Here is a 27,863-nt window from a genome sequence, read left to right as displayed (position 1 = left end):
ACAAAAACTCAAGAGTCAAGACTATTTTTTTTTTCATGGGTTAATGTCACCGATGCCTTTTTATTCCTTTTCATCTTCCTAATCCTAGGTTTATTTCGTGTCGTGCGTCCTTCGCCTTTGGCGGTAAAAGTTTGGGCGAAAAAAAAAAAGCACAGAAAGCTTTGTATCCTGTCGCATAATTGCATGTCTTTTGCTATTTTGTTTATTACACGTTTCTGCCATATGCTGTTGTTCCTTTACTCTTTATAAACTGGAACGCAGGACTGCAAGTCTGCCGTGTGTCATGAGCTGCCTTTACAGCTACAGAATTAGCATCGTGCACTCGTCCTTGTGCAGGGGTAGTGTGGATCTAAGTGAAGGAAACCACATGCAAAAAAAAAAAAAAAAAAAAAAAAAAAAAAAAAAAAAAAAAAAGCTACACAAAATGTTCCAGAGGAAGAGTGTTTCTCATCAAGTCTATCAGGAACAAAGATAAAATAAAACAAAAACTCCTGCACCCCTCTCAACCCTCATTATTCCTGGCTCTTTTTTCCAATATTTTATCTCTATGCCTCGGGCATACACCTCAATATGCCAATGAGGCTTCGTAGAAATCAGTAAATTCACTTTCCGTACCATGTGTTCAGAATTAAACTACCAGGCGTGAGTTAATGTGCACAGGTTCGCATTCCAGTGGTGCCCAATTACACCCACTGGGGGCCAGTATGTCTAATGGTGTTTCATTGTTTTGATTCTATTAGCAACTAACGTGGATGAAAGGAAGGGAAGTGACTCCCTCTTACTCCCTCTAATCCTGCTTCGCTGACTGCTGGAATAATAATAAGTGGCAGGAAACACTATCTTCTACTGAAACGCAGGTCTGGTGCCAATTTAAGATGATAGATATTGGAGCGTAACTCCGAAGTGATGCTAGACGCCAGCGTTTTATAGGAAGGAGGGAAGAAAAAATAAAAAAAAAATAAACTAAAAACTTTTGAAACAAGTTTAAACATCGTGTTTTTTCGTAAAGGATTATATAATTATATTAATAGATTGTGAGTGACACTTGCTAACAGGGATAACGCTGACCTGGGGGTCGGAGAACACCTGCTGGATGGTGTTAATAGGGCCACAGGGGACTCCGGTGCCTTCGAAGCATCTCAGCCACTTAGCCGTAGACTCCTCAAGGAACCTAAGGGTGAGGGTGGGGTGGGGGGTGAGGCGTGAGAACACAAACACATTTTAAGGTAATAAAGGTGTATTTTATCTAATAAAAAGTGTCTAAAACACGTGTCTACAGGCACACTACATGTATCACTCCTGACTTTTTTGTCCTCTTGAGCTGCCCGATTTATTCACATGCATCTATAGACCTTTCAAGACCCTCTGCTGCTTTGGATGTCCACATAGATCACTGCCTAAAATCACTAGATGGTAGCACAGAAATTCTAAAGATGACTGTGGATGTTCTTCCTTGGACAGCCTCGAGACTACGGTGGCCCAAGGACAGTGCAAACTCGAGTCTTCGTTGCATGTCCAATTTAATTTATCAACTGTTCAGTGACTAACAGACTTAAAGTTAAAGCTCTGTTTATACTCATCTTCAGGTTTCGGTTTAAACAGTTAGTATGTTTACATGCTGCTTACATCCATCAAACTGTTTACATGCTGTTTTGCACACTTTTTTGCTCTTTTGCACATACTATACAATATTTCAGTCGTTTGCTGTTTTTGCACAATTCTATACATTATCTCAAGGACCTGCTGCTAAGAAACTGTGTTCATTCTAATGTTACTGCACAAAATATTGTTTGAACATTCAGTATTCACATACAGTATTTACACTGGTCGGTCGGTGCTGTTTCTGTTTACTGTTTATTGTCTTTTGTGTATTGTATTTTTTGTACATTTTGTATTTCCTTGTAACTTTTTGTCTGCACTGTCTTTTGTCCTGTACTGTCTTGTTTGTCCTGTCCTGCACTGTTTGCCCCCGGTTGCACAGTTGCACTTTATGTGACTAGGACTACTTACAAGTCCTTATAGCTCTGTATTTGTTTTATGTAGCACCCTGGTCCTGGAGAAACGTTGTCTCATTTCACTGTGTATAGCTATATAGGGTTGAAATGACAATAAAAGCTTCTTGACTTGACTTGACTTGCTATTGACTCTATAATATACGGTTATAGAAGAGAGATACATTTTGTTTCACCCTTTCAGATCCCAATAACTGTATGCATAATACTATTTGTTTTTTTTGGAGCAAAAAAAAGAGTCTGCAATGAACATGGGACGAAGTTCACAACTTGCATCGATATTTAAAAAGGGAAAGTCAGGATCCACAAGTGCTTGTTGGCTCATTCAGCTTATAAAATAACAATCCTGTAGACTCTGAGTAAATGTATAGTAAATGTAGAGGATGTGGTAGCTCAGTGGTTAAGGTGTTGGGCTACTGATCGGAAGGTCATGGGTTCGAACCCCAGGTCCACCAGGCTGCCACTGCTGGGCCCCTGAGCAAGGCCCTTAACTCTCAGTTGCTCAAGGGTGTCTGCTAAATGCCATAAATGTAAATGTATCCAAGACTAGGTTTTTTCAATAGATCAGTCGACCTTATCTTAAACTTTTCTTGGCCAGTGACTCGATTTTACTTCTTTTCCAATAATACAATGAATTAAACCTAATGCTTTAATTCTGAACTTACAGTAATGCACTGTGCTTTTTGATCACTTTCATATTTAAAGATTAAAATTAATTAGGAAAAGGAAAAAAAAAGAAAGCTTGCACATGTTTTTTTTTTACACGTATAGCAACGTGTTTTACGAATCCGTGCGTGTCAGGGTCCACGACTGCAGGCGTTCTGCATTCACCAGGTCTAATGAGACTGGGCTTGTTTGTCGCACTGCAGCTTATCAAAGTCAGGAGACACAGTTGAAGGCACGCAGCTCATCACTGCTGTTACATCCAACCTACACTGTTACTTTGATTTGATGCACACAAGGACACAAGGGCGCTGAACCCTGCGGCCCATAAATAAGTGCTAGCAAATGGTGGCGCCTGTTGGATTAGTCGGGTTCACGTATTGCGTTTTATGAAACCTTTTATAAGCTGCTTTCTTCTACTTTCGCTGTGGCGACCCCTAACGGGAAAAGCCGAATCATCTGTTTCCACCTAACTCTATCCTCGTCATCCTCTACTCTCACACCAATTAACTTCATGTCCTCATTTAACACATCCATATATCTCCTCTTTGACCTTCCTCTTTACCTCTTACCTGGCAGCTCCATCTCCAACATCCTTCTACCAATATAACCATCTCCCTCCTCTGTACATGTCCAAACCATCTCAATCTGTCCTCTCTGTCCTTGTCCCCAAAACAGCCGACCTGAGCCGTCCCTCTGATGTCCTCGTTCCTAATCCTGTCCATCCTCGTCACTCCTAAAGAGAACCTCAACATCCTCATCTCTGCTACCTCCATCTCTGCCTCATATCTTTACCTCACTGCTACAGTCTCTAACCCATACAGCAGAGCTGCTCTCACTACTGTCTTCTACACCTTTCCTTTGATTCTTACTGACACTCTTCTGTCACACACACAATACTCCAGACACTTTTCTTTACCCACCCAAATCTACTGTACACCAAAAACATCACAGTCCATGTGGAGCATTCATTTCTACAATTTCATGCACTGGTCAATGCAAATATTTCTAAATATTATAAATCTACACAATACAGAATGATCCGTTTTTATTAATTTAATAAACTACTTCTTCCACAAACTTATAATCACTTTTAGACCCATGTGCAGGTTCGATTATAGACACGTCATTTACTGAATAAATAATGTATTTATTGTAATGTAGGTTTCTAGTGAGATACCAGGAACATGTGCTAAAATATTATAGAAAAATGATTTTATTTGTTGCCTTTATGAAGTACAGGCAACAAATAAAATCATTTTTTCAGTGATAAATCAGTTAAATCAGTAAAATCAGTTCCCCAAAAGTTGAGAACTCATGGTTCTGGACAATGGCTAAGGATTTATTGTTGTGATCAATTATGATTAAATATATTTTCATTTTTAAATATCTTTTTTTTTTTTTTTTTTTTGTAACATTATCTATTTATTTATTTATTTATTTATTTATTTATTTATTTATTTATTTATTCCTTCTATTGTGTGGTTGCTGTGTCAGGGTAACACTTCATTAATATTGATATCATTAAAAAAAAAGATTCTATTAAAAAAAAAAAAATCCATTCTAAGAAAATGGTGAAGGGATAGAGTCAGTGTAACATCTAATAATCACACGAGTCTCTCTCAACTGATCAGTTGTGAGAGTGGATTTTTTGATCTACCCCAAATCTAAAAATGTTCAAAAAGGTACAACTGATTTTCGCTGGCTAATTTGGATTAGACAATATCAGCTGCCTCGTTTGTATATTTTTTCAAAATAAAAACAAAAAAATAAAAAATAAAAATGACATTTTCATCCATTTACTGCTGTAATTACATGATGCTGCCACCGCAAAGAGTTCAGTATCTTATAGTGTACCATGAGACAGAGAGAGAGGGGGAGAGAGGGAGAGAGGGGGAGAGGGAGAGAGAGAGAGAGAGAGAGAGAGAGAGAGAGAGAGAGAGAGAGAGAGACAAAGACTGAAAGAGAGACAGAGAAAGAGAGAGAGACAGACAGAGAGAGAGACCCAGAGAGAGACAGACAGAAACAAAGACCGACCAAGAGAGAGAGAGAGAGAGAGACCAAGAGAGAGACAGACAGAAACGCGACTCTAAAAAGCGTGGCATCTTAAATCTAAAAGCGTGGCATCTACTGTGATTTGTCCTGTCTAGTCTGCGTCCTGTTTCATGTTTTCAGTTATTAAACCCTATTTTGATTTATGCTATCCTGCGTTTGGGCCCGCTCTGTTTCCCGGCGTTACAATAGCTATATAGGGTTGAAATGACAATAAAAGCTTCTTGACTTGACTTGACTTGCTATTGACTCTATAATATACGGTTATAGAAGAGAGATACATTTTGTTTCACCCTTTCAGATCCCAGTAACCCAATAACCCTTTCAGATCCCAATAACTGTATGCATAATACTATTTGTTTTTCCTGGAGCAAAAAAAGAGTCTGCAATGAACATGGGACGAAGTTCACAACTTGCATCAATATTTAAAAAGGGAAAGTCAGGATCCACAAGTGCTTGTTGGCTCATTCAGCTTATAAAATAACAATCCTGTAGACTCTGAGTAAATGTATAGTAAATGTATAGTAAATGTAGGGGATGTGGTAGCTCAGTGGTTAAGGTGTTGGGCTACTGATCTGAAAGAGATCTCTGAGAGAGAGAGACCAAGAGAGAGACAGACAGAAACAAAGACCGACCAAGAGAAAGAGAGAGAGAGAGAGAGAGAGAGAGAGAGAGAGACAGAGAGAGAGAGAGAGAGAGAGAGAGAGAGAGAAAGAAAGAGAGAGAGAGAGAGAAAGAATACACATATTTTAAACCCATTATTATACACAAGGCATGCAGTAGAGGGTTAGATAGTTATGGTACATGTTTTATTTAACATTTATAGGTCTTTATGCTGACTAATTTATTAATATTCTTCTTCTTCTTCTTCTTCTTCTTCTTCTTCTTCTTCTTCTTCTTATTATTATTATTATTAAACAAAAGTTTATTGTCCATTGAAATGAACGTATTAAATTCCATATTTTATTTAAAATTAATATTTTATTTATTAGAATTTCTCAAGTTTTTTTTTTTTTTTTTTACTTTTCACTTTAAAGTAATTTTTTTTTTTTTTTTTATATAAACTACTGTTTTTCTTGCAGTTTGGTAGTAAAACCACTTGTACACTGTTACATACCACATGCATGTTTTCAGGTATCATGATACATCTGATACGTCGCCCAGCCTTTATGTCCGAGTGCACCAAATAATGAACAATGACATACAATGACAATGACATAACTTTGCTGTTAAATGTCCCACTGCACATTTATACTGTATATAAAAGATCAAATAAAGCTATAAGAATAAGATGGACTAAAAAAAGACTAAAGACTAAAATCACAGAAATGGTTGAAAGGTTTCTGAAGGATCAGACGCCAAAATCCTTTCCATCATTTGGGTTTCTGGAATGATTTCTAAATTGCTGTTTAATCATCTGACCAAAACCGACCCGAACCAAAGAATCCTAAAATCGCTTGGACAGAATTTGAGAAACGCACACGATCCCTTCTTCAGTTGCGTGTCAAACTTTATTCGTGCCTGTTCGAATTAGCATCTTGTACACACTGAAATATTTGTGGGGCCGTTCTGAGTGTGCGGTCTGCTCCTTCTGTAGGTGGCCGTGCTGAGGTTTATTCAACACAATGACTTGACGCTTATAGTCCTGTCACGCCTGCGTCTGGAACACCAGCCTACTTCCTCAGCTCGAACACTCCGAGAGGAAACGCAGATACTGCTTTAACGAGGGCCGTGACCTCTCAGAGAGGAAAGAGAGCTGTAACATCTGGACAGAAGAATGTCTGTGGTGCGCTTGTCATTTTTGTGTTCCTTGGCTAGCAGGTTGAACTGATGCGTGAGAAGGTCTTACGTACCTTTCAGCCAGAAGCTGCAGCAGCTCTTTGCGGTGCTGGACTCGTAACGTGTTGGTCTTGTACTTCGGATTTTCTGCCAGTTCGCTCAGGTTCAGGACCTGGATGTTGGACAGAAAAAGAGACGGACCGAGCCGTGAAGGGAAGGGAAGGGAAAAAAAGAAAAAGGATTCTTGTATCTTTAAGCGTACGCTAAGTGGATATGCTTTGATAAGGAGATTAGAAAAATGGAACGAATCATTCTTACTATGAAGAAATTAGAAAGATGAGAGGATCCTTCTTACTTTGCACACTGTGACAAACTGATGATCGTTCCCAGCAGCCACAATAATGTATCCATCTTTTGTTTTGAAGCCCTGCACCGTAAACGAAGAAGACCTTTTAAACATTTTGTAACAAGAATTACACAATAAAATCACACAGTTTTTCATTTCTCCTCTACATAAGACTTAGGAAACTCTTACGAACGTATCGCAAAGCCTTTTTCCTAACAGCGTTCTAAGTTCGCAACCCTAACGTTCTAGATTTGAGCTTTTTCTTCCCCTGAGAGTCCACTGCCTCCAAGTGTCTAAGACTTAACTTCTCCATGTCATGCCAAGCAGAAAATAAGCAGATCCTACTTTTTTTTTTTTTTTCTTAAAATCTTGACTCGTATTAAGATTTTTCTTTTTTAATCTTTGACATTTTCAACCTCAAATAAATTGAAAATGAAGGGTCTGGATCTAGTTTTTTTTCTGGCAGGTAATTGCATCTGACGAAGAATAAAAAAAAAAAAATAATAAATAAATAAGTAAATAAATAGTGCCTGACGATGTTCGACTCATTTTTGGACTTCAACTTGGGGTTTAAATATTTTTGCGGTGGAAAGACCGATCTGAAAACATGCACTTGCTTCTACAGTCACTGGTGATAACAGATAAAAATGAGTTTTTAACACAGAATTGGAAGTTTTAATTAGAGCCAAAACATAGACGGCGAACCGTCTGATTTTCTGCTCTACGTTCTTTAAATGCCTTCCAGTAAAGGTCTTGGTGTCGTTTGGGAATGCGGCTGAACGTGGGTACACAACTTGGATGTTTAGAGGAGATGCACTCAAGCTTGTGATCCATTTCCAGTCTGAGATGAGCAGTCACAGAGGCGGCGTAAACAACAAACGAAAATCAAGGTGAACAAATCAAGAAGAATGCCCACGAGGGGTCTACTGATGCGCCGATGCCAGTGCTGGCAGTGTGGGAACTAGCCTGAGGGTGAGGCCTAACCATCATGGAACACCATCAAACACAATTACTCCTCCTGCCATCAGATCGGCTCGAGCGATTTTCCTATTTTGGGGAAAGATTCTGTTAAACAGAACACAAAAAAAAACAACCTCGCTAAGCACGTCCACTTCAGGCTCGACGCACTGACCTCCGTTCTCCATAACAGACGTTCTCCATATTTCTAAGATGTCGTAGCAAATCTTATCGCCTCAAAAATTTAAGCTTGTTATTCAGTGACTTATCTTAATCAGAATTTATATACGTTATAAAGCAGTTATTGAAAATACATGAACAAATGACCAAAGAGGGGAGAGAGAGAGAGAGAAAAAAAAAGGCTGGTGAGGAAGCAACAGTTTGTAGATACTGTTATGTAAGTAACAACAGGAAGTAACTCGTTTCATGTGCATTCCACATCGTTAAACACGACTACACGTCCATAAACCCGGTTATGATTTACTACATGTGCTCTTTATGGTCACCGTGTTTACACTCTACACATTTGCTCAGCTGTTTTTCTGGATTTTGGTCAACATGCTCAGGTTTTTGCTCAGAATATTTCCATTGACTTTGTGCACACTGTCTAATAATTAGGTTTCTTTTAAATCAGACTGAGTTCCTGTTATTAAAGAACAAAGGAATCACTTCAAGTCGTGCTGTTAACGTATAACTGTGGGATGTTGACAGGCTGATGTGATGCAGCATGGCACAGAAGTGAAGTGTGTAATCATCGAGTAAGTCCGGACAGTTTACAATATAAAGTGAAAAGAGAAATAAATAGAGAAATGGAGAGAGAAAGAAAGAAATAGTAATAATAATAAGCCTGTTATAATAGCAACAGTTCCAAACACTAAACTGTTCTCAACTCCAGATTTTTTGCTGTACACTGTCTCACTGTGCTGTGTGTGTGTGTGTGTGTGTCACAGTGTCTGTCTGCCTGTGTGTCTGTGTGTCTCACTGTGCTGTGTGTGGGTGTGTGTGTCTCTCAGTGTCTGCCTGCCTGCCTGTGTGTGTCTCTCAGTGTCTGTCTGCCTGTGTGTGTGTCTGCCTGTGTGTGTGTCTCACAGTGTCTGCCTGTGTGTGTGTGTCTCTCAGTGTCTGCCTGTGTGTGTGTGTGTCTCTCAGTGTCTGCCTGTGTGTGTGTGTGTGTGTGCACATCTCTCAGTGTCTGTCTGTGTGCGTGTGTGTGTGTGTGTGTGCACGTCTCTCAGTGTCTGCCTGCCTGTGTGTGTGTGTCTCGCAGTGTCTGTCTGCCTGTTTGTGTGTGTCTCTCAGTGTCTGCCTGTGTGCGTGTGTGTGTGTGTGTGTGTGTGTGCACGTCTCTCAGTGTCTGTCTGCCTGCGCGTGTGAGTGTGTGTGTGTGTGTACACAGCCTGTAATAAAGTGAATAAGGAACACTGTGCACACTCCTAAGTGATCTGCAGAACACTTTTGCACCACAAACGATCTTGTAACCTTCATCGTCCAAAACTTTCACAACAATAAACTTTCCACAATAAACAATAGTGGAGAAAAACACCATTTTTGGTGGCGTTTTGAGGCTGTGCGATCCAGGCCTTCTGCACTGGTCCTATACCGACGTGCACAAATGTAAAGAGCATGACATTTACATGCAGGGGTTCAGAGCTTCAGTTTATTCTCTCCAAACCAGATAGATGCACCGGGTTCATCTGCACCCTCTACTGCTGATATTAACTCTTCCCCCTTTCCTGTAAGAAATAAACGGGTCTCTGCTTTGACCTTGAATTGTATGACTGATTACTTTTAAAATCGGTAAGATAAATCCAAACCATTCTGCATTCTGGGATGGATTAAATGTACAGGATAAGGATAAGGGTGTGTAAACTTCTAAAGATACAGATATCATGCAGAAGGTTTCATTTCTCATTAATTAAACATGAGTGCACTCTTAAGTACATCAAGCTAGCCATCATGACGCTTTTCATACACGGTCACGTCACATGGAGCAAATGTCACGCTTGCCCCATGTGCGGGTCAACGTTTCACTGTTTAACCACTTCACATTACTGTCAATTGGCAGAAAACACTCAAAACCTTCCCAAAATGTCTAACACAAATGTATAGATTTTTTTTTTCAGACTGGGCTGTTTGTTAGAGTTATTCTGGTCTGGTGGACATTCACCTCACCCCCGTTCTACGGTGGCCGAGAAGTGCAAAACAAATGAACAAATCCGAAAACACATTAACAAATCTGAAAACAAATGAACAAATCCGAAAACAAAAATGAACAAATCCGAAAACAAAGGAACAAATCCGAAAACACATTAACAAATCCGAAAACACATTAACAAATCTGAAAACAAATGAACAAATCCGAAAACAAATGAACAAATCCGAAAACAAATGAACAAATCCGAAAACAAATGAACAAATCTGAAAACAAATGAACAAATCTGAAAACAAATGAACAAATCTGAAAACAAATGAACAAATTCGAAAACACATTAACAAATCCCAAAACAAATGAACAAATCCCAAAACAAATGAACAAATCCCAAAACACATTAACAAATCCGAAAACAAATGAACAAATTCGAAAACAAATGAACAAATCTGAAACCAAATGAACAAATCTGAAAACAAATGAACAAATCTGAAAACAAATGAACAAATTCGAAAACACATTAACAAATCCCAAAACAAATGAACAAATCCCAAAACAAATGAACAAATCCCAAAACACATTAACAAATCCCAAAACAAATGAACAAATCCGAAAACAAATGAACAAATCCGAAAACAAATGAACAAATCTGAAAACAAATGAACAAATCTGAAAACAAATGAACAAATTCGAAAACAAATTAACAAATCAGAAAACAAATGAACAAATCTGAAAACAAATGAACAAATCTGAAAACAAATTAACAAATCCAAAAACAAATTAACAAATCCAAAAACAAATTAACAAATCAGAAAACAAATGAACAAATCTGAAAACAAATGAACAAATCTGAAAACAAATTAACAAATCCAAAAACAAATTAACAAATCCAAAAACAAATTAACAAATCAGAAAACACAACGACAAGTCAGACAACCCAGAAACAGTAGTGTATCGTTTTTGAATGGAAACTTACCGATCATTGGACAAGACACCTGTCACTCAAGATATACAGGTATGGAATCTTATGTGAAATGTGTAAAGTTCTCCATTTAAATATAATAAAATAAAAAAATTAATCCACAGTAATCCATTCCATCCATCCATTCCAACTTTTCCCTGCGGCAGACTGTTGAACTTCATTTATACCTTGAGTGACAGGTGTCTTGTCCAATGATCGGTACGTGTTCCAATCACAAACTATACCAACCTCTTCCGGGTTGTCTGAAATGTCGTTGTGTTTTCTGATTTGTTAATGTGTTTTCTGATTTGTTAATGTGTTTTCTGATTTGTTAATTTGTTTTCTGATTTGTTAATGTGTTTCCTGCACCGATTCAGACAACCTGGAAGCGGTAGGTATAGTTTGTGAATGGAAACTTACTGATCATTGGACAAGACACCTGTCATTAAAGATATACAGGTGAATGAAAGGTGTCTCGTCCGATGATGGTAAGTTTCCATTCACAAACTATACCAACTGCTTCCGGGTTGTCTGAGTTGTCGTTGTGTTTTCGGATTTGTTCATTTGTTTTGCACTTCCTGGCCACCGTACCTTTCCACTCTCAGAGTCTGAACATCAACAGATACTTGTACATTGTAACCCACAACCGGAGCCGATCAGCCCTATACGCTCACTACGCAAGTTGCGTAGGGCCCCGCAAATTACGCAAGGCCCCGCCTCCCCCTGCCTCATTTTACAGCGCATGTTCATGTTTACTGTGTAGATGACAATATGAAGCGGAGCTATCCATCTGGCCATGAAAAGAGAAACAAAATGAGAGTGAAATGTGAGAACAGCAATCAGGTAAACTTGTGTTCTCTTCAAGTTTGATGTCAGCAAGAGCAAATAACAGTAAAGTTAAGTTGACGTGATTCTGTCTCTAGTCTCTATCTGGCTAGTTAAATTAGCTGTGCAGTGCTGCCAGTGCATCTCTTGGCCTGTCTGTCTGTCACACAACAATTTATTGCGTGAACATTCACGTGAATAAACGCCCAAGGGCAACGGTGTTTATAAACGGCAGCTCGATAACCGCGCCACGCGTGAACATGCGTTCATATGCGCGTGCAATCGCGCACAAAACGTAGATGGGCCCCTTAGCAGAATTTTGCTTAGGGCCCCAGGGAAGTCAGGATCGGCTCTGCCCACAACAGTCCTTGACTCAATAAGCACGATCATTTCTGACTTTGCACAGCACATATTAAACTAAAACAGTTGGCCTGGTGATTACGTGGGCTTCATCAGGTTATTGTTATTTTAATGACACAGTGTCAAAGCATTTCACTACATCTACACGTCTATTTCCAAACTGATATACTGACGCGATTCTGGTATAATATGCAGTCGATACATTTAATATTTACACAGCCAGTCTAAAGTGGTTAAGGCTTGGAGTTGTTGATTGGAGTATCAGGGTTCAAGCCCCAGCACAGTGATGGTGACAGTGTGGCAAGTACGGTGACCCATACTCAGAATTTGTTCTCTGCATTTAACCCATCCAAAGTGCACACACACAGCATTGAACACACACCCAGAGCAGTGGGCAGCCATTTATGCTGCGGCACCCGGGGAGCAGTTGGGGGGGTTCGGTTGCCTTGCTCAATGGCACCTCAGTCGTGGCCGGCCCGAGACTCGAACCCACAACCTTAGGGTTAGGAGTCTCTAACCTTTAGGCCACGACTTCCCCCTGCCAAGCTGCCACTATTGGGCCCTCGAGCAAGATTCTGTATCATGCCTGACCCTGTACTCTGACCCCAAGTTGGGAAATGGTCTAGAGAGAGTAATAATAGTAGTGGTGGTGCCCCGGAATCTCACTGGATCTGGATTGTAATCCCAGGGAGTATGAGACACGAATACACACTGGATGAGATGCTAGTAAAGTACATTTATTTTACTTAAAATAATAATTACTGTGTAAAATATACAGACTATATTTGTTCTTTATGATTAGGCCCCAAATAATACATATCGTTTGTGTAATTACTTTTAAATGAATTGATTGCTACTCATTTTATGGATTTTAGTATCAGTAGTTAGTTAATTTTTCCAAGATGACACTCAAAGGCATGGAAACAACCACTACTAAATAATAGTGCATGAAGGCATGAAAACAGCTGTTTGTATTTAAATGAAACACCATGTGAAAGGTCAGTGTCGCTTTATTGCGCTCTCCTCCTGTGCTTTTTAAGCTTTTGCTGAAGTGACAAAAAAGCTCAAACTTAACCGAACCACGCGGGATCGCCTGCTGCTCTCAGGGGCTCGCTTCTGGGAGATCACGCAAAAGTCGAAGACATTTGAACTTTCCGTGACTCTGTGCATGAAGTCCTGAACTCCGCTTTGCCTCTGTGCCACAAATCCCATTGAAGCTAATGTGCATGAAATGCAGCGGTAAAGTAAATTATGTGAAAGATGCTTTACTATGAAAAAGACTTTGCGGGTTCGACTTAGCCCTGCCCCTTAACCACATCTGAAAGTTCTTCCATAAGATCACAATGACAGAAATCTGTCATGAAGAAGAACTTTAATGCATGGGATTAATAGAGAAAGAACCACTTGGAGTCTGGACCCAGTTTAACTATTCTACTATAATAAATATTAAAATTGGTCTCTAGTCAAGCTTTACAAACATCCGCTATATTTCTTGTCAACCCGGGGAGGAAATTTCCGCCTAAACTTTGACGTACTCTCGCATTCTTTTCCCATTGAAAAGTTCCTGACAAGGTCGAGTAATTAACACAGGATAACTGAACTGTTGTCTCGGTGTAATCTAAATGGTTAAAGGTCACGTGGAGTTTGGGTCATGCTGGCTGGTTGCACCGGCCTTTGGCTGACCCTGAACGAAACACGGCTCAATAAGGATCTCACGCAAGACAAAAAGGTTTGAGGCTGTGTGGCCCTTTCATTCACAGCTTATCCAACATGTGTCTGGCCAGAAGATGATCCAGAACATGGCAGTGGAAAGGAACAGACTTGGGTATGGTCTGATACAGAAAATGTTCACAGTCATCTGGATGAAGAATAAACAATTAGGGAATTTTTAAATAAAGCATCAGTTCTGTTCAAGATGCAGGTACTGATAAATTTAAGGAGGTTTTAAGAATAAAATTCTTTCTACTATGTTAGAGAGTTTGACTCCTAACCCTAAGGTTGTGAGTTCGAGTCTCGGGCCGGCAATACCACGACTGAGGTGCCCTTGAGCAAGGCACCGAACCCCCCAACTTCTCCCCGGGTGCCGCAGCATAAATGGCTGCCCACTGCTCCGGGTGTGTGTGTGTTCACTGCATTTAACTCATCCAAAGTGCACACACAGAGCAGAGAATAAATTCTGAGTATGGGTCACCATACTTGTAGCTGTATGTCATGTCACTTGTAGATCACATTTCTGTTCTTAGCAAACAGCCATGGACAATGATGTTGTAGCTCATGCACACTAAAGTCTGATGTATGCCCCGACATGCTTTTCTGCTCAGCATGGCTGTAAAGACCGGATATTTGAGTCATCAGCGTGAACGTGTCTAACCCATATTCCTCTGACCGCTCATCAATAAGATGCTTCCACTTGCAGAAGCACTGCTCACTGGATGGGTTTCGGTTTTCCAAACCATTCTCTGTGAAACGTCTATAGACTTGTGTGAAAGACTCTGCAACAAACTAAAGATTGGATGACTCTTGTAATCTTACTCAGGCTTTCTGAAAAATGAGTCAATTAAAATTCATTAAAAAAAAAAAATCATTGTTAAATATATTAATTTTTTTTAAACCAGCTGTACATAAATAATTAAATAAATAAAATTACTTAATTAAAAAAAAAATAAACATTTAATACTGGCCACAATGTTTGCTTAATTTATTTTAATATTATTAAATATATAAATATATATATAAATATAATAAATATAATAAATATATATTTTTTTTTAAACCAGCTGTACATAAAAATAAATAAATAAATAAATAAAATTAATTCATTTAAAAAAAAATTAACATTTAATACTGGCCAAAATGTTTGCTTAATTTATTTTAATATTATTTTTTTTGGTTGCCAGATGTCACTTACTTCCAACAGGTTTTTCTGACACCACCATCCGGAAAACAAACACTCAATAATTATTAATTTAACGGATGAATTTATTTCTATGCTTCTACTTTTATTATTGTAAATGTCTTTACATCCAGCTCTTATTCCATATAAAATCAGTGCAGTATAAAAAAGGACATGATCTATAACTTTTTTTTAAATTTATTATTTATTTTCTTTTGTTTCATATTGGAAAAGATAAATCCCCACAGACTACAATAACAGGTTCACAGTTGTTCCCACCATTAAAACAGTGCGTTATTCATGTGCACTCTTTATGACTAAAACAGCACTGACTACGGGCATGAAAAGAAGCGAGAACATTTTTCACACCTAATCATAGTGATGTATCTAGCATGTCTCCACTTTGCTCTCCGTCCTTCTCTTCAGCTTACGGACGCAAAAAGCGTTCCCACGCTGTACGGTCCTTCAGGTCCGAAACTGCCACGGTGCATTACGCCTGAGTATCGTCAACCGCAGGCCTCTTCCTAATGCTTATATGTGCGGTTCAGTCAGTTCAAAGGTCTGGAGGGGGGCTGAGAGAGTGGATCTGACAGAGCTCAAGGTTTTTGTTCAGAGAACTCAGGAGAGGAAATAACAGTCCATAGCAGAAAATCTCCCGTTTTTTCATGAGTAGAAACTCAGCAGGTGATGAACAGTCATGATGCCATGATGGAAATGTACCCAGGACAACACTCAAAGCATCCACGAGGTCATTTTTCTTTGGTAAAGATTACTATTAAATTCATTACATTCATTCATTTTCTACCGCTTATCTGAACTACCTCGGGTCATTGGGAGCCTGTGCCTATCTCAGGCGTCATCGGGCATCAAAGCAGGATACACACTGGACGGAGTGCCAACCCATCACAGGGCACACACACACACTCTCATTCACTCACACACTCACACATTACGGACAATTTTCCAGAGATGCCAATCAACCTACCATGCATGTCTTTGGACCGGGGGAGGAAACCGGAGTACCCGGAGGAAACCCCTGAGGCACGGGGAGAACATGCAAACTCCACACACACAAGGCGGAGGCGGGAATCGAACCCCGACCCTGGGGGTGTGAGGCGAACATGCTAACTACTAAGCCACCTTGCCCCCCTAAATTCATTACAATAAATTCAAATCTCTGGAAAATTGTCCCTAGTGTGTGATTGTGTGAGTGAATGAGAGTGTGTGTGTGTGCCCTGCGATGGGTTGGCACTCCGTCCAGGGTGTATCCTGCCTTGATGCCCGATGACGCCTGAGATAGGCACAGGCTCCCCGTGACCCGAGGTAGTTCGGATAAGCGGTAGAAGATGAATGAATGAATGAATTCTTCTTCTGTTTCAATGCTTCTGTAAAGCGGCTTTGAGAAGTGCTATAAAAATAAATTGAATTGGAATAAAAGGTTTTTTTCTAGAGTTAGTTGTGAAGGGGAGGAATAAAAAAAGAACAGTAGACAATCGAAAAAAAAAAAAAAAAAAAACGGGTTCAGAAACCCTCAAAGTAATATTTTCAAAATCCGACATTTACAATAGAAAAAAGGTTAGGCATGAGCTACTCCTGGGTTCAGCATGAAAATAGCCAGTGATATACCATGTCTCTGAATGTTATTGTGTGGCCAAGCAAATGCCCAGAGGCAAATCTGTGGAAAGATCTGAAGATAGATCAGTGATGCTCTCTATCCAATCTGAGCTTGAGAGGATCTACCAGAAAGAAATGGGAGAAAAATGCCCAAATAGAGATGTGCAAAGCTTGTAGAGACTCTTACAATAAGACTTAAAGCTGCAATTGCATTCAAAGTAACTTACAAATTTCTATCCACTTATCAAATATAGATAAGGGACAACAATTTCTAAAAAAAATTGATTCTGCTAGTTAAATGAATCGATTCAAATCAAATCTATAGGAAGGTGTGCAAAGCTAGAGGGGACTAAATACTTTCCACATCCACTGTACATTAATACTGTAAGTACCTTCCAATTGCTACAGCACAAAAAGGTTCTGGAGGCCATCACAGTCTCAACTGAACCACTTTGGGGTGATCTCAAACTTGCAGTTTGTGCAAAACAACCAAAAAATTTACAGGAACTGTGCAGCTAGATCACCTGATAGAATAAAGGACATCATGTAAAATGATTACAAAAGACTCAGGGTTCCCACTCTTTTTCAGAGATCATTTTCCAGGACATTTCAAATTTAGCAAAAAAAAAAAAATACAAGGCTCACAGATTCACGGCCTAAAGTAATATGTCCTTCTCTCCAGAAGTCTTAAAAACAATGTACACTTTATGGCTATTACTTAACTATACATTTAAAGACAATTTGTCATGTGAATGAAATTTCAACCTTTATAAAATAAAAAGGCCGCACATATTAATACCCTTTCCTTTCTCAGACCAATGCCATCATGCATGCTTTAGTTTGCTGTGCTTCCCCTTGCACATGATATTCAGATTAACAAGGTTAATATAACCTGCTTACCCGTCACCATTTGCTGAAAACATTCGAGCACTTAAACCATTCCTAGCACCTGAAACCACCAACACAAGACAGCGTCATCCGTCACAGCGAGATTAAACAGCGTAACAAAAAACCCGTCAAAACTCAGCGTCCCTGAACAGAGCGCTTTCTGTTACTAACGTTAATCGTTTCGACCAGTTGTAAACTGTTCTTTAAATGATCAAGAACATTTAAAAATAATAATTTTCCAGGACAACAAGATTTTTTCCAGGACAGTTTATGTTTTCTCTCATTTTCCATGTGTTTTCCAGGACTGGAACATTGGTCATTAATTTTCCAGGATTTCCAGGTTTTCCAGGACGCGTGGGAACCCTGAAGACTGCATGCCATCATTGATGCTAAAGAGGCAATACACCATATTAACTAAAAGGTATGCAAAGATATGAACAGGAATTATTTCCTTATTTAGTTTTTTTTTTTTTTGATGATCGTGCCATTCTGTTATGCCTTACATATAAACTTGAATCCTATAAGAAAAAAAACACACTTGTTTTGCCTTCTCACTTGTTTTCTTGGAAAATAAATTAAAAAAAAGATAAAAAAAAAAAAAAAAGAAAAAAAGAAAAAAGAAATTTAATAAAAAAAAAAGTACACATTTTGCAAATTCTCCAAAAGGTATGCAAACTTTTGAGCACAACGGACACAAACACGTACACTTGAGATTTTTTTTGCAGTAAACTGACCTTAAAAACTCTAACCAGATGCTAGCTGATGTTTTGGACATTAAACTGACAAGACTGTAAAAAAAACATGGTTCGTGTTAAATCTATTTTACCACAAACGTTTTTTCTTCTGTTTATCCATGTGCTTCATGTTGAGCACAGACCCAGAATGCAGACAAAAAGACACAAAACACAGTCACTGCAAGTTTCAGAGTGGTAAAATTTGCCACTGCCACGCTCCAGTATAAAATTCCCACAAGCCTCCCTAGACGGCATGTTTAACCAGCATGCTTCCGCTGGAGTAAAGCAACCTAGGATGAGCCTTGAGAACAAAAGCGCAATCCCAGGCATCACCCCTTCACCCAGACTGAGTCTGTAGGGAAAATACACTTGGTGAGGATGTAAAATGGGGCTAGAAGACGATAACTTGCTTTTATGAGTGATGGCTAGGAGTCGACAAACACAGCAGAAGAGCAGTCTTACGGACAAGAATCAGTGGGACGGTGATAAAGTGCCAAAGGTTTTTCACTTAAACATTCCTTTAAACTAATAAGAAGAAATGAATAAAATTGTTCCAGTGATCTTATTCCCTTAAAATTCAGCTTTAATTGATAGACACTCTTGAATAATACACTACACATACACTAAAGCAAAAACAATATGTGGTGTGAAGTTATGAATAAGAAGTCTCGTTTTGCTCATGACCTGTTTTTATTTAACATATTGGGGAAAAAAAATCGAAACTTTGAAATAAATATCTGATGATTCATGTTTGAAGACGCTGTAAATACCATTCGAACACCAAAGATTCACAATAACTGAATTTTGTATTAAATAGTCAGGCTTTAAACGATTAAAAACCGCTAATCTTTGTCCATTCTTTTGTGTAGCGACAGAAAAAAAAAGTAAACTGCTAACGACTTTATAAAAATGAGCGGCTCGAGGGCAAGTGTTAGTAATTTTATCATGATAAGATACGGACAAGACGGTAAAATAAAGCCCCATGTGTAAAAGATTTTAGAAGATTTAACAAGAACAGCTCACGAGAAAGAAAACGATCTACAATCCAAATCAAACCCAAAGATGAACACAAAAGGGCTCTTGTTCTGATCACACACTCAGAACTGCTAAACAGTTTCCTTTCATGAGGGAGAGAGAGAGGGAGAGAGAGAGAGAGAGAGAGAGAGAGAGAGAGAGAGAACAACATGGAGATGAGAAAGAGAGGGGGAACACGAGACATGGAGACAAGAAAAGAGAGAGAGAGAGAGAGAGAGAGAGAGAGAGAGAGAGAGAGAGAGAGAGAGAGAGAGAGAGAGAGAGAGAGCGCACAAGACATGGAGACGAGAGAAAGAGAACAACATGGAGATGAGAGAGAGGGAGAGGGAACACAAGACATGGAGACAAGATAAAAGAGAGAGTGAGAGAGAGAACACAAGACATGGAGACAAGATAAGAGAGAGAGAGAGAGAGAGAGAGAGAGAGAGAGAGAGAGAGAGAGAGAGAGAGAGAGAGAGAGAGAGAGAGAGAGAGAGAGAACACAAGACATGGAGACAAGATAAAAGAGAGAGTGGGAGAGAGAGAGAGAGAGAACACAAGACATGGAGACAAGATAAAAGAGAGAGTGGGAGAGAGAGAGAGAACACAAGACATGGAGACAAGATAAGAGAGAGAGAGAGAGAGAGAGAGAGAGAGAGAGAGAGAGAGAGAGAGAGAGAGAGAGAGAGAGAACACAAGACATGGAGACAAGATAAAAGAGAGAGCGAGAGAGAGAGAGTGAGAGAGAGAGAGAGAGAGAGAGAGAGAGAGAGAGAGAGAGAGAGAGAGAAAACACAAGACATGGAGACAAGAGAAAGAGAAAGAAAGATAGTGAGAGAGAGAGAGAGAGAGAGAGAGAGAGAGAGGGAGGCAACACGACATGCAGATGAGAGAAAGAGAAAGACAAAGAGACAGAGGGAACACGACATGGAGATAAGAGAAAGAGAGAGAAAAAGATAAAGCGAGAGAGGGAACACGACATGGAGAGGAGAGAAAGAGAGACAGCACAAAGGACATGAAGTCAAGAGAGATACACAGAGCGAGAGAGCGAGTGAAAGAGAGGATCCTGAAAAAGAGCAGCCACTGATCTAAAGCCCCTGACAGTTAAAACAGAGCAGGTTAAGAAACATGCGCTCTGCTGTAACTCAGTGCAGCTTTGTGCTTCAGGTAAAGCAGAACAGCCAAAGCAGTCAGCAGGGAGACAGATGGACAGACTCATGGAGCATATTAAAGAGCACACAGTGACCTGCTGCATCAAACTGCTGCTGATTTACAGAGCAGCATGAAAGAAGACCGAGTCCACAGGACGAATGTGAGGCGTCAAAACTGAGAAAACCTGCCCAAAAACAAGACGTTAACGGCTTATCGAACATTTTACCGGCTTGTTTTTTCGGGGTGAACGATCAGACAAAGTGTACAGGATGTGATAAAGACGCCGACAAGGTCAGATGCATAAAACATTTGCTTTATTGCTGAAAGGTAACAGTCATAACTGTGTCTGGAGTTTCAGAACAGTGAGGAAATTATTCCATACAAGATGAAGCTAGAATTGTCAACAAATGCGCCAAGATTATTACAAGAACGTGAGGAAAATATGTCTACTGAATAAATTCAAACTCATTCATTCACCTCGAGCATCTGCTAGACCTCATCTGAACTCGGCATCTCATTTTTTAATGATTTATTTAAAAAAATAAATAAATAAAAATAAATGTTCAGAACTAATGAGGATTCATGTAGACGAGAAGAAAAGCCTTTATTTTGTCACATCTACATTACAGCATAGTGAAATTCTTTCTTCACCCATCCCAACTTTGGAGCTTGGGTTCAAAGCACAGGGTCAGCCATGATATAGCACCTGTGGAGCAGTGACGACTAGGGGCCTTGCTCAAGGGCCCAACAGTGGCAGCTTGGCAGTGCTGAAGCTTGAACCCCGAACTGATCAACAACCCAGAGCCTTAACCACTTGAGCCACCACTGCCCATGTGCATTAAAGGTGGGGTCTCCGTTGTTTGAAAGCCAATGTTGACATTTGAAATCACCAAAACAAACACGCCCCTAACCCAAATGGGTCCCACCCCTGTACTGATAGCTCCGCCCACACATACATACGTAAACCAGGCAACTAATAGAAAGAAATGTGTCTTTATCATAGCTGAAGGGAAGAACAATACGATTGCAGATAAACAAACAAGCAAAAATGACACACAAACATAATCATGTAAAGGACAAAGGCATATATTAGTTCTGTGTAACAAAACAAAACCAACGTTACTCACCTATCGAGAAGGAAAAAAGCGCCTCGGCGTCTTAAGTAAAGTTGGTCACATATTCACAGATTGGAGTTTCCCGAGTCAATAACTCCTGAGCTAAACGCTGTTACTACACAAAACACGGTTGTAGCTGCGTCTCTACATTACTACGATAGAAAAGAGGTGTTATTTGTGTAGTAACAGTGTTTAGCTCAGGAGTTATTGACTCAGGAAACTCCAATCTGTGAATATGTGACCAACTTCCTGCTCCTTCAGTTCTCTCCAGCGCTGGAAAGCTGATCCTATATTAACACGTCCTACTTCTTACCTTATCGTAAGCCTTTCTTCACTTTCTTTCTTTGTTTTTATCCTCCATGTCAATGTTAAAACCGCTTTCTGCTAATGTCACACATGCACACTGAACACTCTCTCCGCCCATATTGACAAGACACGCCCCTTTCTGCTCATTGGCTAAACGTTTGTTTTGATTTTTGTTTTGTTTGTCGTCCCGACTCAGTTTTCTGAAGCATTTCTCAAACGGAGACCCTACCTTTAACTATAAGATACGGTGGCCGAGAAGTGCAAAACAAATGAACAAATCCGAAAACACATTAACAAATCCGAAAACACAACGACAAGTCAGACAACCCAGAAACAGTAGGTAGAAAGAAGGAGAAAGAAATAAAAATGAAAAAATTAAATAAAATAAATACATAAAGTTTAGTTAATAAGAGCGGTTACAGTATGATCAAAAAACCCAACACTCAACACTTTACACAAATATGGGAGCTAAAGGAGAAATTAAAACAAGTCAGACTTAGGTTTGCTGTGAATCTTACATTTCACTACATGCAGTCACTCATTATATCCATCCTCTGCCCTCACAGCCTCTCTGAATGACACACAAAATAGAGATGTTTTGAAGGAGAAACGACTTTGCTGGACCATTCTGCAGACACCAAGAACAGGAATAAGCCAACAGGTATTAGATTAGAAGATTATATTAGAAGCCTTTATTATTGCCACATATACATTACATCCATCCATCCATCCATCCATCTTCTACCGCTTATCCAGGGCCGGGTCGCGGGGGCAGCAGTCTGAGAAGGGACACCCAGACTTCCCTCTCCCCAGACACTTCCTCCAGCTCCTCCGGGGGAATACCGAGGCGTTCCCAGGCCAGCCGAGAGACATAGTCCCTCCAGCGTGTCCTAGGTCTTCCCCGGGGCCTCCTCCCGGTTGGACATGCCCAGCACAGTGGAATTCTTTTCTTCACATATCCCAACTGAGGAGGCTTGAGGGCAGGAGGGTTGAGGGCCTTGCTCAAGGGCCCAGCAGTGGCAGCTTGGCTGTGCTGGGCCTTGAACCCCGATCCTCCGATCAACAACTCAGAGCCTTAACCAGTTGCCCTGTCCATTACTGACCTAAGGAGTTGTTGGGGCCTTTTTCCCCCCTACCACCTTTAATGAATAGCAGTACTTTACCGCGGAATAAGATTCCTGTTCCGTATCCCGATGGCCGAAGTCTACACAGCAGCTGCTAAGGACATACTGTTCCCTTGGTGTGCTGCTGTTAAAATCTTTTAATAAAGACCAAAAGGAATCAAACTGCTCGGTCAGTCACACGGTGAACATCTGGGCCACACGAAAGCATACCTTGAAGAGAGCACTGGCAATCACAACTAAAAGTAATGACGAGAGGGTGTGCTGGGTGCGGAGTGAGCTTTACGTACACTTTATTTAGATGGACGACAGAGTAAGGAGCCACTGAGCGATCGCTCATTCATCAAAAAAGCCACAAACTTACATTCACAGCATTTGGTAGACGTCCTTATCCATAGTGACGTACAAAATGAATACACTGACACTAGTTCGCTAGGTTACAGGCTTGTTCAAGTGTTTCAGGAAGAGAGAGGTCTTCACTCGATCTGAAATTGTTTACCTTCAATTTTACTGAAGCAGCTAAAGAAAATGAAAATAGTATTAAAAAAGTATTCGATTTTCACTGGCTGCTTCTTAACTTAATAGACTTATTAGGACTACAATGCATCAATATAGCTCAAGCACACAGTTCTACGATCAGTTTATGGAATCGACTGCTGCTCAGCCATCAGAGGAGTGTTCGTAACTCTCTTAACTGGTGTCATTGGATCCCAGAGTTTATGGAGAACGAATCCTATAAATATTCATAGTATGTCATTAAACATATCTTTTGTGACCGAAACACCAGTTTTACCAAAAGGTGGATCATTTTATTAACCCAGTACACCAGCTTTCCTTTTCATTGGCAGAATGGAAATCCATGTATGGGAATATTTCATTCAGTATAAACTAATATTTCTTTATTTATTTTATTGTCCTAATATTAAATAAGTCAGGACTCTGTTGGCTTTCAGTGTGTTGTGTGTTTTCGCCTCTGTTGAGAACCTTACACAGCCTTATTGAAGTGTGTGTGTGTGTGTGTGTGTGTGTGTGTGCGTGTGTGTGTGTGTGTGTGTGTGTGTGTGTGTTATGTTTCTCTAAATATATTGGCCCTAATAGATCGGGAAGGACTTAAGAAATAAATGAATAAATAAAAAAATCCCAGAAATTTTACTTTTATACAAGTCATTAACCAGCACCGTGGACTGGGACAAGAAGTACTAAACATGGACACTACAAAACAAGCAGAAATTCCATTCTTTGGCCTCTGGTACAGTATAAAGAATTAAAAAGAGATAATATGAAGTATAAAAAAAGAATATTGCTTTTTATTAATTGTTATATTACCATCTTCCCATTTGTCCTGGATTGTTTCAGGTTTAATAATATTTTTTTTTGCTTTCATTTCTCAAATTCGTTTATAATCCTTTTATTTCCAATTTATTCTATTCAGCTACTTATTTTATTCTTTATAAATGTGCGTCACTTATGCGAAGCACCTTGACAATAATAAAAACCACCATCATGAATCCCTATACGTTTACCTGGTACGGGACGATACTCTCGTGAGCCGTTCCCCATCGTCTGGCCTCTTTTCCTGCATTGAGGTAATTCGCAGCAATGTGAGTGAGGCAAGCCACCTAAAAAAAAAAAAAAAAAAGTACAAGTGTTTTAAATCGGCTGATTTTTCAGTAAGCTCATTACACCCTACTGCTGGGGAATCTCACAAGGAACAAGGAAACTGCACAAGGAAACACAGGTGAAATGGTGAAATCCAATCAACCTCCAACCTTACAATGTGTAACGCTGACCTCTTGAGCTTGCAGGGAAAGGGGGGAAATAAAATAAATAAATAAAACCTTTAATTTATTAGCTCGTCTGTTTGAAGAACAAAGAGAGATTTTATGATGCCCAGGTGAGAAAAGGAGAGATGACTAGGCAGCTGAAATAATATTTTTGTGATGTTAAAAAAAAAAAAAAGGTCTTTAAAGCTGTGGACACAAACTGTAACAGGAAGACGGAAAACTTGCAGAGATTAAAAGAAAGTCCATGAAGATTTGATGCGATGTCAGTGCAGCATCTCCAGGAAAATGGCCCATGTCGTTCTCAAGGCCAGCCAGACCTCCACAGTGATCCTGTCTGGCTCCGAGCCCTGTGTTTAACCCACGTATCACATCACAGCTGCTCTGTTCCACTGACCACCTCATATCCTCAAAGTTTAAAAAGAGCCACCTGTTTTTTTTTTTTGTTTTGTTTTTTTTTTAAAAAAAACCCAGCAAGAAAAGCGTAAATGTCAAATTATTAAAATATGAACCTTTGTAGATTTATGACACGGCAACAGTAATATATTGTTACTTCATCCGTATTTTTTTCACATCTTCTCCTGAGATAGGGATGTGGTAGCCTAGTCGTTAAGGTGTTGGGCTACCGATCGGAAGGTTGTGAGTTCGATTCCTACGTCCACCAGGTTCCCACTTAAGGCCCCCTGAGCAAGGCCCTTAACCCTCAATTGCTCAGTTGTATAAAAATGAGATAAAAATGTAAGTCGCTCTGGATAAGGGTGTCTGCTAAATGCTGTAAATGTATGAGATTTTTTTTATCATAGTCACTATATTATATCTGTTTTTCCAAAAAACGGTCTGCTTGCAGTAATCCTTAACTTCCTGTTCTTTTATTTAGAAAAAATAAATACTACACTGCGGTGCTGTTGAATTAAATCACACATGTAAGAAGTCTTTAACGGTCCTGGGGAGGAGCATCCGAGCATGAAGCCGGTCATGATTTACAGTTACTCAGTAACATGACAGACTGCAGCATTTGTCTGATCAACTTCAAGAGAGGGAGGAGAAATGCTAGTAAGGAAAGGACTGTTTACATCCACTTTAACATAATGGATACCGGGAACTGATGTATTGTGTGGATTTTCCCCCTATGTTTTAATGGGACTATAAATAAAGCAGCAAAAAAAAAAAAAAAAACAACAAAAAAAAAAAAGCGCCATGAATAACAGCGTGCGCTAGATGCCAAAAGGGAATTTCAATTTCTTGCAAATTTAATGGACAATCGAGTACTTTAATCAGATTATAAGTCTCCTTTAAGCAAAACCTTCATGCAGCTTTTATCTTAGGAGCACAAGCCTGTTTCCCTGTTAAATAAACAACCTCATGCAGCATACGAATGTAAAGTTAAGGTGTGTTTTTTTTCAAGCCGCAAGCCTTACTAAGAGATTTCAGGTGTCCTCCACCCACCCTCCTCTTTATGTAAAGTAGTACATCAAACATCAGATGTTCACTCACAGAGGTTCAAATCAGATTTCACCCTAAACTATATAAAAAAAAAAAGAGTTACTTTGTTGGGTTCAGAATCAGAATCGCATTAAGTTTATTACTCTAAAGCAGCAAAGTAACATCTATATTCATTACATGATCGTTTAAGTATATTTACTCGCTTTGATCAACAACTGCTTTCAATTTGGTTCAGCGACGCTCCCGATGGGAAACGCTCAGACAGCCCACTGCGGTTATACACACTGTCCCTTTCCAGTTCATGCCAATATTTAAAAAAAAAAACACACACACTAAAAAAAACCCCTGCACTCAAAGACCCCACAGAGGGACCGTCAAAAAGCCAGAGCTTCATCCATTCATTCAGTCTCCTCACGTTCACAACTCTTCATGAGCGCTAATCACGCTGCCCGTTTCATTTAAACACCACATTATTTTTATGAGGCAGATATGTATTCGCCAAGAAACGGTGAATACCAGTGAAAAATCTGCTATGCACATGTTTTCCCAACCTTATTATTCGCAATTAAACCAAAAAACAAACCAAAAAAAAAAAAACTAGCAATCAAAGCGACACACAGTGGATCTCTTCTTTGAGAGATTACTGTATGTCTTGTACTTGGCATTACATCGAAGTAATAAAGAAACCTTTCAAGTTGTTTTCACTTACCATGAAAAATCCGCTAAAAACAAACATTACAGTTTTTTTCTTTCTCCTACAATTTTTTTTTTTAATAAAAACTACGCATCCTCACAGTCTGTTTCCCCTTAGCATCAGTAGCAGCTCGGTCAGTGCAGTAAAATGTATTCCTAATGCCAAAAGCTAAAGTTCCTCCTAAACAACTTAACTAGTACCTTATTCATTAAATTATCCAATTTTCTACACTAAATATCTACACTGCTTGCATTAGTGGATTTCAACATGTGACCGAAGGGAACTTTATTCAATGGACACAAATGTTAACAATATCTGCATCCGACTGGGATAAAGGGAAGTAAAATAAAACTAATGTTTACCTTCTATCATATCTACAGTATAAGCTCATGGTTGTGCTTCTGTAAATGTTCTCCATTACACTGTCCAGGCGTTTCAGCGCTTAACCTGCTAGATGCATAGGAGATGAAGGTCAGTATTCTTGGGTTGTTCAGATCTCATTTCGCAAGAGTTGTGACCCCCATAGCCCCTGGCACAGAGATAAAGCGGATACATCCTATATCTTAATCCATCCCCTTTAGCCATTCTAAAAACAAGCGCAAGCATAAACAGCTACAGCAGAGCCTCAGAGCACCTTAGCTTTAAAGTCAAGCCGAGTCAAAGCAACACTTTAAAGAAAAACAGAAAAAGGCAGACAATTAAAAACGCATGAGGAGTAAAAAGGGCAAGAGTCCAAGAAAGTATTCACAAAACATGGTGCAAGAGAGGGGGGGGACCTGGTTTGGGGGTGGGATGGGATAGACTTCGGGGCTTGAGTCTGGGGAAAAAAAACTCCAAGTAAACCACAACAGACAGGCTACAAACAACTGCATTATGGGAACACTTTCTTTGAAACCACATCCTTCAGTTGAACCGGTATCATCCAAGAGACATGGACTCACGGTTTGGTTCTGTACAAAGTGCCAAGATGTCAGTTGTGGGACAAGAGGAATGGAAAAATAGCG

General features: G+C 39.6%; 1 protein-coding gene across 1 annotated transcript in view; it reads right to left on the bottom strand.

Annotated features, from left to right (window-relative positions):
• Positions 1-27,863, bottom strand: part of sugct (succinyl-CoA:glutarate-CoA transferase) — a 124,295-nt gene that overhangs the window by 61,380 nt on the left and 35,052 nt on the right. The window contains exons 9-12 of the mRNA XM_060869597.1: positions 24,465-24,560; positions 6,862-6,933; positions 6,581-6,678; positions 1,069-1,171 (exon numbers count right to left, since the gene is read on the bottom strand). Of these exons, the coding sequence (XP_060725580.1) occupies positions 1,069-1,171; positions 6,581-6,678; positions 6,862-6,933; positions 24,465-24,560 (369 nt within the window). The remainder of the gene's footprint in view (positions 1-1,068; positions 1,172-6,580; positions 6,679-6,861; positions 6,934-24,464; positions 24,561-27,863) is intronic.

Source organism: Tachysurus vachellii, chromosome 5 (assembly GCF_030014155.1).
Source record: "Tachysurus vachellii isolate PV-2020 chromosome 5, HZAU_Pvac_v1, whole genome shotgun sequence".
Classification (NCBI taxonomy): Eukaryota; Metazoa; Chordata; class Actinopteri; order Siluriformes; family Bagridae; genus Tachysurus; species Tachysurus vachellii.
This window is presented reverse-complemented; position numbering and strand designations above follow the sequence as displayed.